The following is a 21,131-nucleotide window of genomic DNA, read 5'->3' as shown; positions in this document are numbered from 1 at the left end:
TCTCCACTGCCCAGACGTTCCCTCATCCTAATTCAAGGAGGCCACTCTTTGTAGTCACTTTGTTGTCATTGTTGACTCCTTACTTTCAGGGCCTATGTGCAATCTTGTGGCAAGTGCTGTCAGTTTTATCTTAGTAACATCTATAAATCTCCCCACCCTGCTCAGGCCCTCACTCTCATGCTTGGTCTACTTCCATCACCTGATGGTTGGTTTCACTTTTTCAAATCTCTCTCTATTGGAATAACCTTCTCCATTTACCTGAGATCTTCCTAAAACTCAGGTCTGATATCTTACTCCCCTAATCAATAAATAACTCCTCAGCTCCAAGATCAAATACAAAATCTTCTGTTTGATGTTCAGAGCCCTTTATAATCTGATCCTTTCCAACCTCGGCAGTTTTTCAGCTTACTTCTTTGGCAATGTCACAAAATCCAGTGTCACTGGCCTTTTGGCACTCCCATGAGTAAGACATTTCAAATCTGGACTCTGGGCATTTTAACTGACCACTCATGCCTAGAATACCCTTCCTCCCCATCTCCACCTCCTGGCTCCCTTCCAGCTAAAATCCCACCTTTGGCAAGACTCACCTTAATGTTAATAATACCTTCCCTCTGTTGCTTCTTTCCAGTTTAGCCTGTATTTATCTTGTTCCTGCAGTTATTTGCATGTTTTCTCTCTTAAAAGATTGTGAGCCTATCTAGGGCAAGGAATAACTTTTTTGCCTTTCTGACTTTTAGCACAATGTGGGGTACACAGTAGGCACTTTATACATATTTCTTGACTGACCTTTCTATGTGGAGCTCCCCTTTTTGGAAAGTCCCTGCACTTGTACAAATAGACCACTTCTGGGTAAGAATTTTAGAAGAACATTAGGATACTGAAAGATTTGAACCTGGTTCCAAGGCTGCTACTCTGTCCTCTACTGTGTTGCCTCTAGATAGTTAAATATTGCTTTACAATCACTTTACATACTGAGGTTTAATAGAATATATTTTATCTCCATTTAATTTAGGAGGAGAAAATCCAGAGGTTAACTAGGCCATCTGCCACATAGCAACTGAATGGCAAGTGGGACTCCTCCCCGATTTGGAACTTTCTATTGCTATTTTATGCTGCCTCATTTCTCTAGGAAAGAGATGAAATGTAGCTAGTATTACTAAGATGATGAAAATTATTCACTGAGAGATCATTAGAACAAAAGTCGGCTATTCTACCTCAGCCATAATAGCTGGGTTATTTTCATCCTTCCCTCATTTTACATCCCTTCCTCCATTCTCACCCTCTCCAAAGGTCACATCTTAAAAATCAGTTCCATTGATCTGAAAGTCCTGAGACTTTTGATATCTTAGAAATTGGCTTAAGATCATTCCCAGGTCTGACAAATCTCAGTTGAGGTAGCTCCGCTTGTTTTCTGCAAGTTTTGGTAACAGTGAGCCCAGATAGCTGCACGCATAGAGCTGCTCTCCCAGCCCAGGGTCCTTCTGCAGACTCTCTGCATCATGAGCATGATTCCTATTTCTGGGGGATTTCTGTATGTTTTAAGTGTTTTAACTTAAGGCATTCTGCATTAGTGAAAATAACCTCTTCTTCTCCCCCTTCCCCCTTTTCTCTACTACTTTGATGTTTTTTTAAATAACCTAGCAAGGAGTGTTTCCTGTTTAGGTCATATTTCGTTATTTGTGTTAATAAGCACAAAGTTTAGAACTTTTGTTTAGGTAAAATAGCAGGAACCTGAAGGTTTTCCTTATTGCACCATTTCCAATTGAATATTGGGCAAAAGAAAGCAAAGAGTGCTGTAGCATTATTATCCTTTTCATAAGCAAACATGATCTTGAGACTTGTTTATTTTACTAATTACACAGAAGTCAAGGAAAGTGATCATATGTAGAAACATGTAACTTGGTCTTGGGTGAGTTTGTTAGCGTTATGGAACATGGCCTCTAAGGACCCTTCCAGCATTAGATCTAAACGCTATAAATACTGATTGACAGAGAACAATAAAATCTTCATGATATCTGTGTGTATATTTCAACTTTTAAGCTCCAATAATTGAGGATTTATTTGTGAATACAATCTGTAAATGCATTTAAAATATATACAGTTGTCCCAACTGCCAGGGCTGCTGGCTCAGCCAAAAGAAGGATGTATTCTGGTCAGTTACATAACGAAGCCTCATAAACTGTAGTAGATTAGCTTTGAAATGTAATCTCCAGATTTCTTTCCAGAGACGAAGTGTTTACTCTGCATACATCATTCCCTTTGCCAAGTGCTAGAGATAGATCCAGGTTTGGAAATGGCCGGATTCCTGCTGTCCAGCAGCTGCCCACCCCATGTATAGAGAGGGAAGCAGAATGGAAGGTAGGGTGTGGGGGCAATAGATGAAAGGACAGAACAGTCTTCTCTCATTTCCCTTATTCCCAAACTCAGCATTTTTCTTTTTAAGTTATTTTTCTTATAACTTATTGAATTGAATTATAAGTTAAAAGTCAAACAGAAATCACAGACCATTCTTATGTTGTTTCCATTACTAGAGATCTATTGAATGTTTCCTAATTACTTATTGGAACTAATCCTAGCAGGTTTGTCTAGGAAAAGGACATTATGAATATTCTTAAGACTATCTGTGCCTCTGTTCTACCCCAAATTTGCAGGCTCATTCACTAGAGAGCAGAATGGAGAGCTTTCTGAACTTGGAATCAGGAAAACCCGAGTTCAAATGTGGTTACCTATTAGCTGTGTGAGCTGTATGAGCCTGACCAAATCACTGAGCTTTTCTAAGAATCTAAGATGATCCTCATCTGTAAAATGGGACTAATAATAGCATTTGTCTCCCACGGAGACGTTCTGAAGATCAAAAGAGATCAGACTATTTCTAAAGTAGTTTGCAAGCCTCAAAGCACTATATAAATGCTATAAATGAACTTGATTTGTGTCATGACCATCCTTTCTATATAGATAAGGAAACCGAGGTAGGCAGAGATAAGTGATTTGCTTCTGAGGCCACATTTGAGCTCGTCTTTCTGTCATAGTGTTTAAGATCACTATAAAATGCCATTGATTCTTTTTCAGATAAATACTTTTTAGAATCAAAAGAACGGCCTTCTTTTTGAAACATTTTCTTCTTGCTATATCAAAGCACTTTCTTCATATGTTAAACCCCTAAATTCTAAAGTTTGAAGTCAGCAAGCATTTATTCTGTGCCTACTATGTGCTGTCCCCGAACTGCCAAAGTGCTAGAGGTTCAAAGAAATTAATAAAGATAAAAACTACCCTTGATCTGAAGGTCATTTTAAAAAGTTCTAATGTTCAATCTAGTTTATATTCAACGTCAAGGGGAGAATTTGAGCATGTCTGTTAAAACAGATTGCCCATCAGAAATGTGGCTCATGATATTAACTAAATTGATCCATAAAATTACACTGGGAGTGACAAACTATGCAAAACAGCATGGGTTAAGACTCCATTGCCCTAGCTTTGGGGGATTGTAAACATGGCAGGTCTCTGCTATGATTGGTTTCTGTTTTAGACCACTTTTCTAGAACTGGTAGTCCATGAGATGTTTTGTTTTATGAGTGATTCCCAACTGCTAGACTTCATCTAATTAATGTATTTGTCCAAATTATAAGCTCTAGGGAAACCGATGAATTTTAGACTAATCAAAAATAGCTGACCCTGCTAAAAATTGAGCTGGTTGCTTCTCCAGCATTGAAACTGGCTCATAAAACTTTAAAACAAACATTTAGCCAAGTTGAGCCTCCCATTTTCAATGACACCAGAGATATTTTCAAGATCTCAAGGGCTGATCCAGAACATAAAGCTAAATTAAATATAACACTCAGAAGCATACTTGTTCAGTCATGCATATCAGCCTTGCCTTTAGCTATTTGCCTGTGTACTTTAGAGCTAATAATTTATGACAGTCTAAAGCCAGAGAATGTTGACCCATTCAGTACTAGCTACTTGGTTATAGTAGAAATTGAGTTGGAAAAAATTTTGTGGCATAATAAATATAGGATTGTACGTGTTGTGACTCACCTAAGTGAGATGTTCTAACCCAGTTCTCACTTTGGGCTTTGTTTTGGAATGGTTTTGTTCCATAGAAGAAGGCCCCTCTTGGGCTCTGGTTGCCCCATGAATCAGATTTTACTGTGGTGGGTGGATTTTTTGGTTTATGATAGATTTTTCTGTTGCAGGCATTAATCTGACTTGAACATAGGAGAAAGGATGGAAACAGCCCAACTCCTAACCTCAAACCAGCTAATTGGTTTTGAAAGAGATTGTATGGACTTCAAGCAGTTTGTTATTGAAGGGTCTATACTGAGCAGTTGCTAGGACATCTGGTTTTAACCTAGAATTAATGTGCTTATTTCTGCATACTGTTCTTTATTTCGTCCTCTTCTTTAGAGGAGTGATGTGGAGCTCTTTTTGTTTAGAGAATCACTGACTTTCAAATGAGATTTCCATGGAAGGAAAAAGCAAACTAATTTCATTGGAGTACTTTTCTCTCTTTTGAGTGATGAGCATTGAAGAATACAGAACATAAAAAATCAACTTTTTTATTGAAGAAGAGGAACATACGTTTTGATTTTGACAGATATTTCAAAAAAAATACTGGATGTATTGCCATATATGTCGGTCAATGAAGCAATGAAAGGAATAAATGAAGAGAGCCTAAAAGACAAGAAAAATTAAGGGGGGGTGGGTGGAGATTCAACTGCAGAGAGGACAAAAGATTTTTTATATATATATGTGTGTGTGTATATATATATATATATATATATATATATATATATATATATATATACACACACACACACACACACACACACACACACACACACACACACACAGAAGGAGAAAGGAGAAAGGAAGGAGTACAGATTGATGGTCAGGAGCTTCTGAAACAGACCAACATTCTGACTTTGTCCCAAGGGGAATCAGGGCCCTGTACTGGTTTGCATTAGAATCTTACTATGACTCAACCATTCATAGAATCTGGAAGTTGATCATTCTGGCTCTTCCTGTTTCCCTTCTAATCACATAATATTTACTGTTCTCCAGTTGTCCTCTTACTAGCTGTTTTTAAAGAAGGTGCTTGCTCTACCCCAAATTGACTTTTTTTAAACCATACTGTGCAAGCTACCATCAATCATTCTACTGTGGTTCCACCTAATTATATTATAGTTACTTATGTACATGTAATAGCATACACAGTCAGCATCCTCTGCTTCCCCCCTCTCCCTCCACAAAAACAAATGGTCGACTCTTTTAGAGCAGAGACAGTTTGGTTTTTGTATCTCTCATATCTGACACACTACTTTCCATATAATAGACACTAACCAAATGCTTATTGAATTGAATATCCTTGCTTTCAGGATAAAATTAGGTCCATAGGGAAATTCCCCACCCTTTATTTGGTATTTGTAGATGTTTTCAGTCATCTCAGATACATGTTGATTGATTGGTGATATAGAATTATATTTACATCTGTTTTCCACGTCCTTCCTACTCCGTCCTTTTTCTATATTCCCCTTTTCAGCTGGAAGACAAACTAGCCCCACTATCCCAGAGTAAAGAATATTTGTTATGGGCCAGAACTCTGAACTTGAAACAAAGAATTCTTACAAGGTATTAAGTCAGTGGAATTGATAGAGACAATTGTTATAATTTAGCATAGTTCAGTATGATTGATTTAATTCTACAAGGAGATGTTATGGGCCAGAACTTGAAACAAGATACTAAGTGGAATTGAGGAGACACTGGTTAAATCTAATTTAGCATTCATTTCATCCTACAACAAATAATGGTTTCCTCGTGATATAATGATTGGTGTTTACTAAGTGTGGAGCATTTAAGGGAGAAGCTCTCAGGGCCAGGAGAGACAAGCAGACAGAAGTCTGGAGGCTGGAGCACAAACCCTTGGACTTAGACAGATTCATCCCATGTCACACCACCTTGGTGGCAGGCTCTCCTTCGTTTCTCCATTGAAACCAAGACTCCTGAAGGCCCCCAGAAAACTAGCCGAGCCCCAAGTGAAGGAGTTAAGACTTTGAAGGAGACAATAAAGGATTTGGACTTTAACCCCTGGCTACTCGTGTGGTGATTAGTGAACTGAAACGAAGGCTGCTGCTCCCAGAGACCCCAAGAAAACTTCAACAGAGAACATTACATTTTAAAGAGAATATTACAAACCTGTTATGACTCTCAGCCCCATTTCCCCTTTTCAATAGTCATGAACCTGAGTACTTTCCTCCCTCAAATCCTTCATTTCTTCTCTCTCTTCCTCCCAAAGAATCCTCCATAAATCCTGATCAAATGAGCATGGAATTTTTGACTACAGTCAGATTCCTGAGTTCAAATTTGGCCTTAAACTGCATAACCCTGGACAAATCACTTTACCTTCGTTGCCTCAGTTTCCTCATCTGTAAAATGAGTTGGAGGGGTAAATCACAAATCAGTCTGGGGTATCTACCAAGAAAACCCCAAACAGGGTCATGAAGAATCAGAAACTGAAAAGCAAGTAATTCATTTAGTTGTTTCCTGACAACCAGGTTCCTTCATGTATCTACAGTTATGACTCTTGCACTGGTTTGGTTAGTTGATCCTCATTCTGGTGCAAATGGATTTTATTCATAGAGTAATGATACTGATTAGTTAACAAAATGTTTTCTTTACAGGTGGTTGCCGTCTATGGAACTTTATCAGACTTGCTTTCTGTGGCCAGCAATAAGCTTGGAATCAAAGCAACAAGTGTGTATAATGGAAAAGGTGGACTGATTGATGATATTGCTTTGATCAGGTAATTTTTGTCAATAAAATTCGGCTTTGTGCTGCAGATTACAATTTGTCCTTTCTAATTAGCTAGTTGCTTCTCTTAAAAAATACCCTAAACCAGGGCTTCTTAAACTTTTTCTACTCATGACCCCTCTTTGAGAAATGACCCCAGGTATAGAAGTATATAAATAGGTGTACAAATGAAACTGCTGATAATAAATCATAATTTCATAACTTCCACATTCAATTATGAAATCCCATATGGGGTCACAAATCAGTTTTAAAAACTGGGTTTTAATCCATGAGGGTGAACCCTGACATAAAATGGGCCTTTGTAATCCTTGTAGCTACGTGTATGTGTGTGTGTATGTGTGTGTGCACGTACATGCTGTTAAAAGAATGAAAATGAGTGCCTTTTTGGCATTTCAATCAACATTGCAGTTGAATTAATGTATTTAGATTTTTCTGAGAGTTTATGTAATTGTTTTCTTTACCACCAGAGACATAATATTCAGCAAATATCTTCTCTCTGCTGTTAGAATATAAACTCTTTGTAAGTAGGGATTTATTTTAATTTTTGGTATTTGTATGCATATTGCCTAGGATTGTCACATAGGAGGCACTTAATGTAAGCTCATTTTTTGCTTTGCAATTCAATTATATAAGTCAGCATTGCAGTGAAAATGTAATCTGTGGTCAAGTGAGAAGAATATGAGCTGTAGTCAGTCAGTCCAGTGATTTCTAAGTCATTGTAGCTCTTTAAATTCTAAGATGCTGATACCTTGGCTCAAGTGCTGGCCAAAGGCTTTGGAGTGATCTTGACTCTCATTTTTAGAAGTTGCTGTAGTGTCGTTGAGCATGACCCATTGAATTTAGCATCATTCCAAAAACAGGACTTCTTAATGGAAATGTAAACTCTTCCAGAACAGTATTTCTGCAAAGTAAGATTACTGACTCTAGGTCTCACAGTCCTCTCTCAATGATACACACTAGTGGAGAGAGTATAGGCAAAGGTCATCTTAGACAGTGGCAACACCCATCTCACCCACATTGGAGGCAAGTGAGTCTTAGGAGGTTGGCAGTAGGGGAGTAGATTTATTTCATTATTGCTTTTTTTTTTTTTTTCCTTAATGAGCTTTTTATTAACAGATGGTTTGATTAATCCAGAAGTATACATATAGATAGGTAGATGGAGAGGAGAAATAGATGTGTCTAATAAGGGGGGAAAAATGTCCAGGGATTTAAAATGAAATATGGAAAAGAGTTATAAGATGGTTATAATTTTAACCATGTCCTTGGAATGCATTGTATTTTTAAAGTTGATGAAATTTGGATTCAATATTTCAAATTCAACAGGTGGCAAAAGCCAGTCTTAACATTGAGGAAAATTTATTTGACCTGTAGACATTAGTATATATGATGTCAAGAATTATCTAACACATGGGTTCTTAACTTTTTAAAGAAAAACATTTTAAAACTGTTTTTAAGTATATTTGATTTTTCTATTAATGCTATCTACTTTATGCATTTAAATTTTTCTCTGATTAAAAATCTGTAGGCTTCATCAAATTGCCAAAAAAAAAAAAAAAAAAAAGCCAAGATACAAGGCCAAGAATCTTGGCTCCAACAACCAAACTTGTTAGTAACTACTATGATTTTAGAATCCAACTCAACTAAACTGTACTAACAAGATCTTTTTTCCCTCCAGAGATGATGATGTTCTCTTTGTATGTGAAGGAGAGCCATTTATTGGTAAGTGACCTAGAAGCTAAGCTCTCTTTTGAGAAAATGAAAGACAAAATGTTGTTATTGGGCAAAATTGGGCATTGAAAAGGATCTTTTCTCAGAGTATATTTCAGACTAGAGATGGTCATTTTTTTGGTTGGGAATGACTTTATGTGTTTAAAAATGTTGGGAATAAGCCTACAAATCAGAAACAAGGTTAATCTGTTTTTAGAAAGTTTAACTTAATTTTCAGATTTTTTTTTTTTGGCAGTGATATTATGGATATTTCTTTAACTACATTTTGTTTTCATGGCTGTACTTGTATATGCTATAGCAAATGCTTGTCTTCTCAATGAAGAGGGAGGGAAAAGAAGGGAAAATATTTGAAACTCAAATTTTTTTAAAATGTTAAGAATTGTTTTCATATGAAATTAGGAAAAATAGTAATTTTTCAAAAACCTCATTTTAAAATAGTTTTATATAAGTGACTTTTCTTTCAGACAATGTAGTCGATGGCAAAAATCTTAGGAAAAAATGTTTTATGTTCAAAAGAAATGAAATTTTGTCTTTTGAACAAAACACTTTAAGGTTACAATAAGATATTATTTCAATAAAAATTTTATAAGCGGTTATGACTGAGAAAGCAATTGAATGGATCACTTTAAAGCCAGTCTTAAGGTAGGAGCTAGGGACCTCCAGAGCTAGGGAGGAGCTTGGGACAAAGAGGCTGCTGAAGGGTCCGATGGGACAGAGATAAAACTAGGCTTGGTTGATTTCAAAACTTTGCTTTGACTTTGGGAAAGAAGGAGCAAATTCTCCTTGACTTCTCTTGTTCTTAGCATAGTTTTGAAAACCATGTAGATTATAACTTTTGTGGAGCAGTCTAGAGACTGCTATATTTCTAACACTGTTTCTATGGAAGGTCCATTCCTAGTTCCAATTACATTACAGTTTTGGGAAACCCAACCTGCTTATACATTAGGACTTTCTTGTACCTCTTCTCTGCTCCATTTTCTCCATCTCTGGGACATCAGACCCCTTACCTCTTATTTCCAAATTTGGGATAATTATGGCATTCTCTCTTGTCCAGAGCTGAGGATAATTAGGTCCCATAAGGAATCTTGATTTCCTTAGGGAACCACCAGACAAGGCCAGGGTCATCTTGTCTTCTTTCTTTCCTCTGCAGATCCACAGACAGATATGAAACTTCCTGAAGGACCAACAGGAGCTCACACAGACTGGCTAACTCTAAATGTAGGAGGACGGTACTTTACAACCACAAGGTAGGAATATGCCTCCTTAATTCTTTTTAAACAGTAGTAGACTTCTAAGGTTCTTTGAATTTATGTTATTTACTGCTTCCCAACTCCCTTAAAAGCTCTTTGAATAAACAGCAGCCAAAAACCAGTTTACTGACTCTGAGAATGGTTGGACTACAGACGGCTGTTATTTGGGAGAGCTTTGGTCTGACCCATTCATTTTACAGCAAAGAAACTGAGGCAGTGGAAGTAAAACACTTTATGTCCAAGTCAGGGCTTTTTAAACTTTCTGCACTCATGACTCTTTTTCACCTGAGAAATTTTACATTTTGGGGATATATAGCTCTATAAAATAGGTTTACAGCCCAAATGTTTACTGGCAATAAATCATAATTTCCTAACTTCCACATTTTGTTACATGATCCCATATGAGGTTGCAACCCACAGTTTAAACACCTTTGGTCTAAGCTCTCAGAAAGCAAAAATGATCAAAGACTTCCTGTTGTCCGGGGAGGATTCCTTCCTGGACTTTTTTCAGAGAGAATGTAAGAAGTGGGACAGAGCAGGCTCTCTGTGGTCATGAATTATGCTTCTGAAATGCACTGTCTCGTTTAGGACAGATAGAAGTGGTAGCAGCCATTCCACTTGTAGAGGGAAAGGCTTCAGCTGCTTTCTGAAGTGGCAGTGAGCTCCCACGTTGGGTTGTGAGAGCCTCCCAGGAGGATCAATCCAGGGAAATGCCAATCCAAGTTAGGAGTTGCAGAAATGGCAGTTCACTTGCTGTTCTTGTCTCTAAGCATTATCCCTAACAGGTCTGATCATGTGCCATCTTGAGAGAGTAACTAGACTCTTGACTAAATTTGATTCTTTATAAAGGCAAAGAAAAACTCATATTTTTTTTCCCTTTGAATTCTTAGGAGCACTTTAGTGAATAAAGAACCTGACAGTATGCTGGCCCACATGTTTAAGGACAAAGGTGAGAGAACATGGCTTTCCAGACTTTGGGAGATCGGTGATGGCTTATAACACTGATATACTTTGCCACTTCATGTCATGAGCAGCTCTTGGAAGAATTAAAAAAACTCATGTTACTATATATTTTATTTTCTAAAATCTTAGGTTTTTATTTATTTATTTTTGGTTTGGTTTGTTTTAATGGGACCACAGGTGCCTGGGGAAATAAACAAGATCACAGGGGAGCTTTCCTAATTGACAGAAGTCCTGAGTATTTTGAACCTATTCTGAACTACCTACGTCATGGACAGCTCATTGTAAATGATGGCATTAATTTATTGGGTAAGTCAGGGGTTTAACTACCTTTAAAATCCTCATAATTCAGGAACTTTGGGGGGCTTTGTGCTTTTTTTTGCCCACCATGGTAAAATTTCCTTACTTAAACAAAAGGCTAATATTCACCTGGACTATGCCCACAAAATGCACACTCTAGCCCAGCCCAGGAAATTTGAAGGGTCTAGAGATGGGGCACTGGGCTGTTTGCTGAGGTCTGGCTAGCCTGGTGGAGCTCCAAGAGTTGCTAACAGGCTCTGCTGAACCAAGGTGGCTACAGAGAGGAGAGGTGGGCCCCACTGCCAACATAGGCCCTGCTCATCCTGGTGCCAAGCACAGAGGCCTGAAGCTTTGCAGTGATCTTTTGCTGTCTCATAGTCGTCCTTCCATTCTGCCTGTGGAGCAAAACAGTGGGAACCAGGGTATCTGATTTGGTTCTGATCCAGAAAATAGCTTCCCAGTACTCTGGTGGATCTATGATTTCTACCTTCCCAAAGCCAACCTATTCCATCCCATTTGCTCCAAGGAAAGTCCTGATGTTAAACTGAAATCGGATGGGTTAGAGCTTCCTTTTCCTGTCCCCTCACACCTCAGGCCATTCTTCTTTCTTAGCCAGCCTCAGTCACAGAATGGAATCAAAGACCTCAGTTTAAAAAGGCTGAAGTCTCCCACTATATTCAGGGCCATCTCCAACCATCTTGATTTCTATCTGGCCAATGGACCAGATGATTCTGGAGGGGAAAGGGAGGCAGGTGACCTTGCACAGCCTCCCCCACTTCAGCCCAGTTCACTTGTGTCAAAGCAACACCTTCCAGATGCCATGATCCCCTTCAGTATGAGCAACACACAATAACAGCAATCCCTCCTCCTCTTCTATATCTCCTGGGAAAGAACAAATGTCCCTTCCCTCTTTCATGAGATACCTTTTGGTATGATTCCTTTTTTTTTTTTTTTTTTTTTGCCCCCAAACAACATTTTTCTCCCCTCCTCCATCCCTTATCTTTTTTCAGCCACCAGCATTTATTAAGTGATTAATTTATGCCAGGCACTCTACTAAGCATTGAGGATACCCATACAAACAAAAAGACAGCCCCAGCTCCCAAGGAGTTTACAGCTTAATGGGTGAAGACACCATTCCCAAGGGAGGTGGACCAAAGAGGCGGGAGTCAGTGGCAGGGGAGACAGCAGTACATGTATTTGAAAAATCCAGATGATTGAATTTCCTGTACAGACATCCAAGGCTCTTTAGACAAATCCCAAGCCCTACCCTTTACCTTCTTATAAGAAAATTTTCTGTGTGTCTTAAGAATTTAGCTTTTGAGATCTTTTCACCACTTTTTCTGCAAAGCATTTCTTGATCTCCCAATTGTTAGTATATTTTCTCCCAAAATTACTGGTATAGAAGAAAAATGATTAAATAAATTCCCTACATTTTATGCATGTATGCCAGAAACAATTTTTTTTTTTTATTATATATATATATATATTTTATAATATTATCCCTTGTATTCATTTTTCCAAATTACCCCCCCTCCCTTATTCCCTCCCCCCGACGACAGGCAATACCATACATTTTACATGTGTTACAATATAGTCTAAGTACAATACATGTGTGTGAATATCATTTTCTTGTTGCACAATAAACATTAGAATCCGAAGGTACATGCAACCTGGGCAGACAGATATTAGTGCTAACAATTTACATTCACTACCCAGTTTTTCTTCTCTGGGTGTAGCTACCTCTGTCCATCATTGATCAACTGGAAGTGAGTTGGATCTTCTTTATGTTGAAGATTTCCACTTCCATCAGAATACATCCTCATACAGTATCGTTGTTGAAGTATACAGTGATCTTCTGGTTCTGCTCATTTCACTCAGCATCAGTTGATTTAAGTCTCTCCAGGCCTTTCTATATTCCTCCTGCTGGTCATTTCTTACAGAGCAATAATATTCCATAACCTTCATATACCACAATTTACCCAACCATTCTCCAACTGATGGACATCCATTCATCTTCCATTTTCTAGCTACAACAAAAAGAGCTGCCACAAACATTTTGGCACATATATGTCTCTTTCCGCTCTTTAGTATTTCTTTGGGATATAATCCCAGTAGTAGCGCTGCTGGGTCAAAGGGTATGCACAGTTTGATAACTTTTTGGGCATAATTCCAGATTGCTCTCCAGAATGGCTGGATTCTTTCACAACTCCACCAGCAATGTATTAGTGTCCCAATTTCCCCACATCCCCTCCAACATTTGTCATTATTTGTTCCTGTCATCTTAGCCAATCTGACAGGTGTGTAGTGGTATCTCAGAGTGGTCTTAATTTGCATTTCTCTGATCAGTAGTGATTTGGAACACTCTTTCATGTGAGTGGATATAGTTTCAATTTCTTCCTCTGAGAATTGTCTGTTCATATCCTTTGACCATTTATCAATTGGAGAATGGTTTGGTTTCTTATAAATTATGGTCAGTTCTCTATATATTTTAGAAATGAGACCTTTGTCAGAACCTTTGTTTTTAAAAATATTTTCCCAATTTGTTACTTCACTTCTAATCTTGTTTGCATTAGTATTATTTGTACAGAAACTTTTTAGTTTGATGTAATCAAAATCTTCTATTTTGTGATCAATAATGATCTCTAGTTCTCCTCTGGTCATAAATTCCTTCCTCCTCCACAAGTCTGAGAGGTAGATTATCCTCTGTTCCTCTAATCTATTTATTATCTCCCTCTTTATGCCTAAATCATGGACCCATTTTGATCTTATCTTGGTATATGGTGTTAAGTGTGGATCCATATCTAATTTCTGCCATACTAATTTCCAGTTTTCCCAACAGTTTTTTCCGAATAATGAATTTTTATCCCTAATGTTGGAATCTTTGGGTTTGTCAAAGATTAGATTGCTATAGATGTACCCTTTTTTGTCCTTTGTATCTAATCTGTTCCACTGATCTACCGTTCTATTTCTTAGCCAGTACCAAATGGTTTTGGTGACTGCTGCTATATAATATAGCTTTAGATCAGGTACACTTAGACCACCTTCCTCTGAGTTTTTTTTCATTAGTTCCCTTGCAATTCTTGACCTTTTATTCTTCCATATGAATTTTGTTGTTATTTTTTCTAGGTCATTAAAATAGTTTCTTGGGAGTCTGATTGGTATAGCACTAAATAAATAGATTAGTTTGGGGAGTATTGTCATCTTTATTATATTCGCTCGGCCTATCCAAGAGCACTGAATGTCTTTCCAATTATTTAAATCTGATTTTATTTTTGTGGCAAGTGTTTTGTAATTTTTCTCATATAATTCCTGACTTTTCTTTGGTAGATGGATTCCCAAATATTTTATACTATCAACATTTGTTTGGAATGGAATTTCTCTTTGTATCTCTTGCTGTTGCATTTTGTTAGTGATATATAAAAATGCCGAGGATTTATGTGGATTTATTTTGTATCCTGCCACTTTGCTGAAATTTTGAATTATTTCTAGTAGCTTTTTAGCAGAGACTTTGGGGTTCTCTAAGTATACCATCATGTCATCTGCAAAAAGTGATAGTTTGATTTCCTCATTTCCTACTCTAATTCCTTGAATCTCTTTCTCGGCTCTTATTGCCGAGGCTAGCGTTTCTAGTACTATATTGAATAGTAATGGTGATAGTGGGCAACCTTGTTTCACTCCTGATCTTACTGGGAAAGGTTGCAGTTTATTTCTATTGCATATTATGCTTACTGACGGTCTTAAATATATACTCCTGATTATTCTAAGGAATAATCCATTTATTCCTATACTCTCAAGAGTTTTTAGTAGGAATGGATGTTGGATTTTGTCAAATGCTTTTTCTGCATCTATTGAGATGATCATATGGTTTTTATTAATTTGATTATTAATATGGTCAATTATATTAATAGTTTTCCTAATATTAAACCAGCCCTGCATTCCTGGAATAAATCCTACTTGATCATAGTGTATTATCTTGGAGATGATTTTCTGAAGTCTTTTTGCTAATATCTTATTTAAGATTTTAGCATCAATATTCATTAAGGAGATTGGTCTATAATTTTCTTTCTCAGTTTTCGATCTACCAGGTTTAGGTATCAGTACCATGTCTGTGTCATAAAAGGAATTTGGTAGGACTCCTTCATCCCCTATTTTTTCAAATAATTTATATAACATTGGGGCTAATTGTTCTTTAAATGTTTGGTAGAATTCACATGTGAATCCATCTGGCCCTGGGGATTTTTTCCTGGGGAGTTGATTAATAGCTTGTTCTATTTCTTTTTCTGAAATGGGACTATTTAAGCAATTTATCTCCTCCTCTGTTAATCTAGGGAGCCTATATTTTTGGAGGAAGTCATCCATTTCACTTAAGTTATCAAATTTATTGGCATAAAGTTGGGCAAAGTAACTCCTTATTATTTCTCTAATTTCCTCTTCATTGGTGGAAAGATCCCCCTTTTCATTTGTAAGACTATCAATTTGATTTTCCTCTTTCTTTTTTTTGATCAAATTTACCAAAGGTTTATCTATTTTATTGGCTTTTTCATAAAACCAACTCTTGGTTTTATTTATTAATTCAATAGTTTTTTTACTTTCAATTTTATTGATTTCTCCTTTTAATTTTTGTATTTCGAGTTTAATTTTTGGTTGGGGGTTTATAATTTGGTCTTTTTCTAGCCTTTTAAGTTGTAAGCCCAATTCGTTAATCTTCTCTTTCTCAATTTTCTTCAAATAAGTCTCTAAAGATATAAAATTTCCCCTTATTACCGCTTTAGCTGCATCCCAAAGATTTTGATATGATGTCTCATCATTATCATTATCTTGGGTGAAATTGTTAATTGTTTCTATAATTTGCTCTTTCACCCAGTCATTCTTTAAGATGAGATTATTCAGTTTCCAATTACTTTTTGGTCTATTTACCCCTAACTTTTTACTGAATGTAGCTTTTATTGCATTGTGATCTGAGAAGAAGGCATTTATTATTTTTGCCTTCCTACATTTAATTTTGAGATCTTTATGTCCTAGTATATGGTCAATTTTTGTATAGGATCCATGAACTGCTGAGAAGAAAGTATATTCCTTCCTATTGCCATTCAGTTTTCTCCAAAGGTCTATCATACCTAGTTTTTCTAATGTTCTATTTACTTTTTTAATTTCTTTCTTGTTTGTTTTGTGGTTTGATTTGTCTAAATCTGAGAGTGCAAGGTTGAGATCTCCCACTATTATAGTTTTACTGTCTATTTCTTCTTGCAGTTCTCTTAACTTTTCCTTTAGAAAGTTAGATGCTATACCACTTGGTGCATATATGTTTAGTATTGATATGGCTTCATTATTTATGCTACCTTTCAGCAGGATATAGTTTCCTTCCTTATCTTTTTTAACGAGATCTACTTCTGCTTTTGCTTGATCTGAGATAAGGATAGCTACCCCTGCTTTTTTGGCTTTACCTGAAGCATAATAGGCTCTGTTCCAACCTTTTACCTTTACTCTGTATGTATCTCCCTGCTTTAAGTGTGTTTCCTGTAGGCAACATATTGTAGGGTTCTGCTTTTTGATCCAATCTGCTATCCGTCTCCGTTTGATGGGATCGTTCATCCCATTTACATTTACAGTTAAAATTACTAATTCTGTATTTCCTGCCATCGTATTATCCCCAGATTATGCTTTTTTCCCTTGACCCCCCTGATCCCCCTCCCCGATATTTAATTTACAGACCCCCCTTGTGACGCGCAACCCTCCCTCTTTTTTTTTTTTAGGATCCCTCCCCCCTCCCTCCAAGTCCCTTCACTTATTCCCCTTTTCCTTTTCCCTTTTCCTCTCCCCCCTTTTAATGAGGTGAGAGAAAATTCTCTGAAAAACAAATATGTTAATTATTTACTCTTTGAGCCTCTTCTGATGAGAGTAAGATTCACACAATGATTCTCCCCCTCACTAAGTTCCCTCAGATATGGTGTATTTTCTATGTCTCTTTCTGGGATGTAGTTTCCCTCTTTTTATCACTCCTTCCCCTTTTTCTGAACCGACCTCCTTCCCTTTACTACACCCCCCTTTTTTTCTTTTATATCAGTAAAATCAAATTATCCTTGAGTATTTTTTATATACCCACAACAGAGTTACAGTTCTCAAGGGTTCTGTGTACCTTTTTCTGTTTCTCTTCAGTCTTGTGGATGTAGATCAAATTTTTTGTTTAAGTCTGGTTTTTTTCTTAGAAACATATAGAATTCCTCTGTTTCATTGAATGACCATCTTCTTCCGTGGAAAAAGATGCTAAACTTAGCTGGGTAGTTCATTCTTGGTTGCAGTCCTTGATCTTTTGCCTTACGGAATATCAGGTTCCAGGCCCTTCTATCTTTTAATGTGGAGGCAGCCAGATCTTGGGTGACCCTTATTGTGGCACCTTGGTATTTAAATTGTTTTTTTCTAGCTGCTTGCAGGATTTTCTCCTTTGTGTGGTAATTCTGCAGCTTAGCCACAATATTCCGTGGTGTTCTTTTTTTAGGGTCTATTTCAGAAGGAGTTCGATGAATTCTTTCCACATCTACTTTCCCTTCTGTTTCTATTATCTCTGGACAGTTCTCTTTGATAATTTCCTGTAAAATAGAATCTAGGCTCTTTTTTTGGTCATAGTTTTCTGGAAGTCCAATAATCCGCAGATTATCTCTCCTAGATCTATTTTCCAGGTCTATAGATTTTCCCAGTAAGTATTTGACGTTGTTCTCCAGCTTCTCATTTTTTTTGTTTTGTTTGACTGATTCTTGGGTTCTCTGTGAATCATTCATTTCTATTTGTTCCATCCTGACTTTTAAGGAGTTATTTTCTTCTTTCACAGTTTTTAGTTCTTTTTGTAAATGCCCAATTTCGTTTTTAAATGAATTATTTTGCTCTATTGAATTTTTTTCCATTTCCCTAATTTTTTTTTTTTGAGAATTATTTTCTTTTTCCAATTCAGAAATTCTATTTTCTTGAGACTTTTTTATCTTTTCCAATTCAGAAATCCTACTTTCCTGTGTTTTTTTAACCTTTTCTAATTCACTAATTTTGTTTCCCTGCATCTCCTGTGAATTCTTTATTTTTTCCAACTCCAATTTCAGGACGTTGTTATTCTCTATCATAACTTCCCTTTCCTTGCCCCATTTTTCTTCGATCTCCCTCAATTTCTTAAGAGCTCCAGAAACAATTTTTATTCATTTAATATTATTCTAAAGCCAAGTGTTTCTAGCCCAGAGAAATAAATGTCCAAATGACTGTAGTCTCCCCAGACCCTCACTTATCTTTCTACCCCCAGGCAAGTTGAAATATTGGCCATTGGAATATTGGAACCAGGAAAATGTCATATGTTATGATACAATTTGTAGACAAGCATTCTAGAATTAGAGTCAGTCACCTAATCTTCAACTAGAATCCTCACTTCCTTCCTTGGCTTCTCTCCTCAAGAATTGTAATGATCCCTTTCAAAGGCAATTCCTTTCTGGGGATGGGAAAGAGGACACCTGAGAGAGATAGATGTACCTGCTACTATGCTAAGTACTAACCTGGAGGAAGGATAAACTCTGCCCTCAAGGAAGATGAAAAAGTGGAATAAAGAGTCTAGAGCTAATCCTGGTACTTTCACTTGGAATACCAGGGAGGGGTTCTCCTTGTTCAGTTCAGTTTTTCACCCTTAATCCCTTAATCCACTCACCCATGAACTCCAGAAGAAAGGCCTTTTATCTTCAACCTACTACTTACCTTCTGGTTCTAAAAAGGGGGTTTTAGACCAGAGAAATATTTATTTCTTAATATTAGTAGAAAAGAAGATTTTTGGTAGCCTTTCATACCTCAAAGGAATACTGTCGTGTCTCCAATAAGACACTCTGAAGTGGTCAGCTTGCCTTTGTCTGAAAGCTTCCATTGGGGGCGGAACTCTCTATGCCTGTGTCAACTTAGTCCACTTTAAAGAAATTGTTAGGAAGTTTTCTCTAAAATCAAGCTTAAAATTTGTCTTAGTGAACTCAGCTATGACACCTGATTCTGCCCTCTGACCAAAAAGAACCCAGATAAGTTATTTAAAAAGTCATCTCCGAGCCCCTTGCAAATACCATTCAGCAGTAGTTTAAGGCATTCTTTAATAAATAGACAAGTCATCGGAGAAAGCTGTGAGAGCACAGCCTATCCCAAGAGCTACAAATCATGGTTAAGGTTAGCGATTGTGGATCAGCGCCAATTGGGGAAGACAGGACCTGTTTAGTAACATGCCAACAAAATTTGGAAAGGTTTTGGTTTTTACTAATAAAACTTGTTATAAGCACAAAGCTATTCAGCATATGGCATATCTTAACTACTGTCCCAATCGAATCAACAATTATAGGGGAGAAAATATTGTTTTCTTCCCCTTCTGAGGCACCCTCCCATCCTTGAAGATGCTTTTGCTATCCAGTTGGACCACCTTCGTGGCTCTTGCCTCCACCAAAAGTGCTTGGAAGTAAAGTGTCCAGAGTATGGCACCCAATTATGACAACTTGCTATGACAAATGGTTGTTAAATAAGGAAATAAATCTCTTAAATCATTTCAAAAAGATTCAGATAATTTGTATAATTAAGAAAAGTAGTCATTTGACTATTCTTTGAGAGCAGTCACAAATAAAGTCCATTTTTAAAAATCATCTCAAAAATGTGTAAGAAGTAGGAAAGAAACTTTTTATAAACTATTCACCTCTGCTGTATTTGAAGATTAATGGAGGTTTAGGATTTTATGTGAATTGAATATTTTTCTTAGAATGCCAATCAAATTAATAAAAGTCTATCCATATTTGTCAATGCAGATTTCTTTCCTTTGGCTTAATAAATGCAGAAATGATCAGAAATATGTTTTGAGATACATATTTTAATCCAGTAGTTTAGCTTCATTATTTTCCTTGTACAAAGTAAAATCTGTTTCGAAGATTCATTCTCTCTTTGTCTTTTATTTTGTGGAAACTTGGAACATTGTTAATTTCTCTTCAGTGCTGAACTGTAATCTGCTTGCTGGGTCTTATGTCCTTTAATAAATCCTGAATTTAAATTTAAATTCATGATAAAGGATTAAAGATAAACGGAGACTGCTACTTTTGGGGATTTTGAGGGGTTTTATTTTTTTTTTTTTTGCAAAAAACAATTTTCTTTTGTTGTTACTTTGGTAGGAGTGTTAGAAGAAGCCAGATTTTTTGGAATTGATTCGTTGATTGAACATCTTGAAGTGGCAATAAAGGTATTTTTCAATATTTATTTATATTAGTATTTAGAATATCATTATAGTATCATAGCTAGCTCAAAATGGACTGACATATTCATCCTTTCTTTCTAAAGAATTCTCAACCACCAGAAGACCATTCTCCAATATCTCGGAAGGAATTTGTTCGGTTTCTGCTAGCCACGCCAACCAAGTCAGAATTGCGTTGCCAGGTATTTGAAGGAAGCCTTTTCTAGCAGCCATTTGTTCCACTTAACAAAGTGTGTTCAACAAAATGTTTTTTAGAAAACAATAGTATTAAGTCTTGTGTATTGTTTTTCTTCTCCTTTTGTTTAATTTCCTTTTAAATGCAGGTTAAAAATCTTACATATATCAGTATTTTAATCTTAAACAATAGTTCCTTTTTTTTTTCTTTTTATGAAATTCTTGAAATACTAAATAATGTAGTTTCCTCATCAATACAAAACACACTACTAGTGAAAAGTAGGCCTCCCAGCCATTGGTGGAAGTTGCTTGGATCACCATGTTGCATCCTGCGCAGCTGTTCCATTTTTGTCATGGTATTGGTTGGAACACATATATAAGGTTCTTTTTTGCTGCAAATTTTCTTTGCCATTCACCGAATTGACAAAAATACTTAAACCTATTCGGTTTTGACTTTAAAAGGCTTTATTCTTATTGAAGAACATTGAAAAGGCAGTTTTTCTCATATGCTGCCATTTTACTAGAGTGAGTATTTTCAGCGGTAGTTCCTAAATTACTCCCCTAGTTACTCATCAAAATTAGTATGGTCTACATCTGTAGGATATATTTGTGGCTTCATAATGGAAAGTTAAATGCAAGTTATACAGAATGTTCAGTTTCACTAGTTGAGAGTTCAT

General features: G+C 36.6%; 1 protein-coding gene across 1 annotated transcript in view; it reads left to right on the top strand.

The window, feature by feature from the left end:
* Nucleotides 1–21,131, top strand: part of KCTD9 (potassium channel tetramerization domain containing 9) — a 31,493-nt gene that overhangs the window by 4,808 nt on the left and 5,554 nt on the right. Inside the window, exons 2-8 of the mRNA XM_074285433.1 lie at nucleotides 6,678–6,799; nucleotides 8,483–8,526; nucleotides 9,686–9,782; nucleotides 10,676–10,734; nucleotides 10,926–11,054; nucleotides 20,201–20,268; nucleotides 20,367–20,462. Coding sequence (XP_074141534.1) covers nucleotides 6,678–6,799; nucleotides 8,483–8,526; nucleotides 9,686–9,782; nucleotides 10,676–10,734; nucleotides 10,926–11,054; nucleotides 20,201–20,268; nucleotides 20,367–20,462 — 615 coding nt within the window. The remainder of the gene's footprint in view (nucleotides 1–6,677; nucleotides 6,800–8,482; nucleotides 8,527–9,685; nucleotides 9,783–10,675; nucleotides 10,735–10,925; nucleotides 11,055–20,200; nucleotides 20,269–20,366; nucleotides 20,463–21,131) is intronic.

The sequence above is a fragment of the Sminthopsis crassicaudata genome, chromosome 2 (genome assembly GCF_048593235.1).
Source record: "Sminthopsis crassicaudata isolate SCR6 chromosome 2, ASM4859323v1, whole genome shotgun sequence".
In the NCBI taxonomy this organism is placed as follows: domain Eukaryota; kingdom Metazoa; phylum Chordata; class Mammalia; order Dasyuromorphia; family Dasyuridae; genus Sminthopsis; species Sminthopsis crassicaudata.
This window is presented reverse-complemented; position numbering and strand designations above follow the sequence as displayed.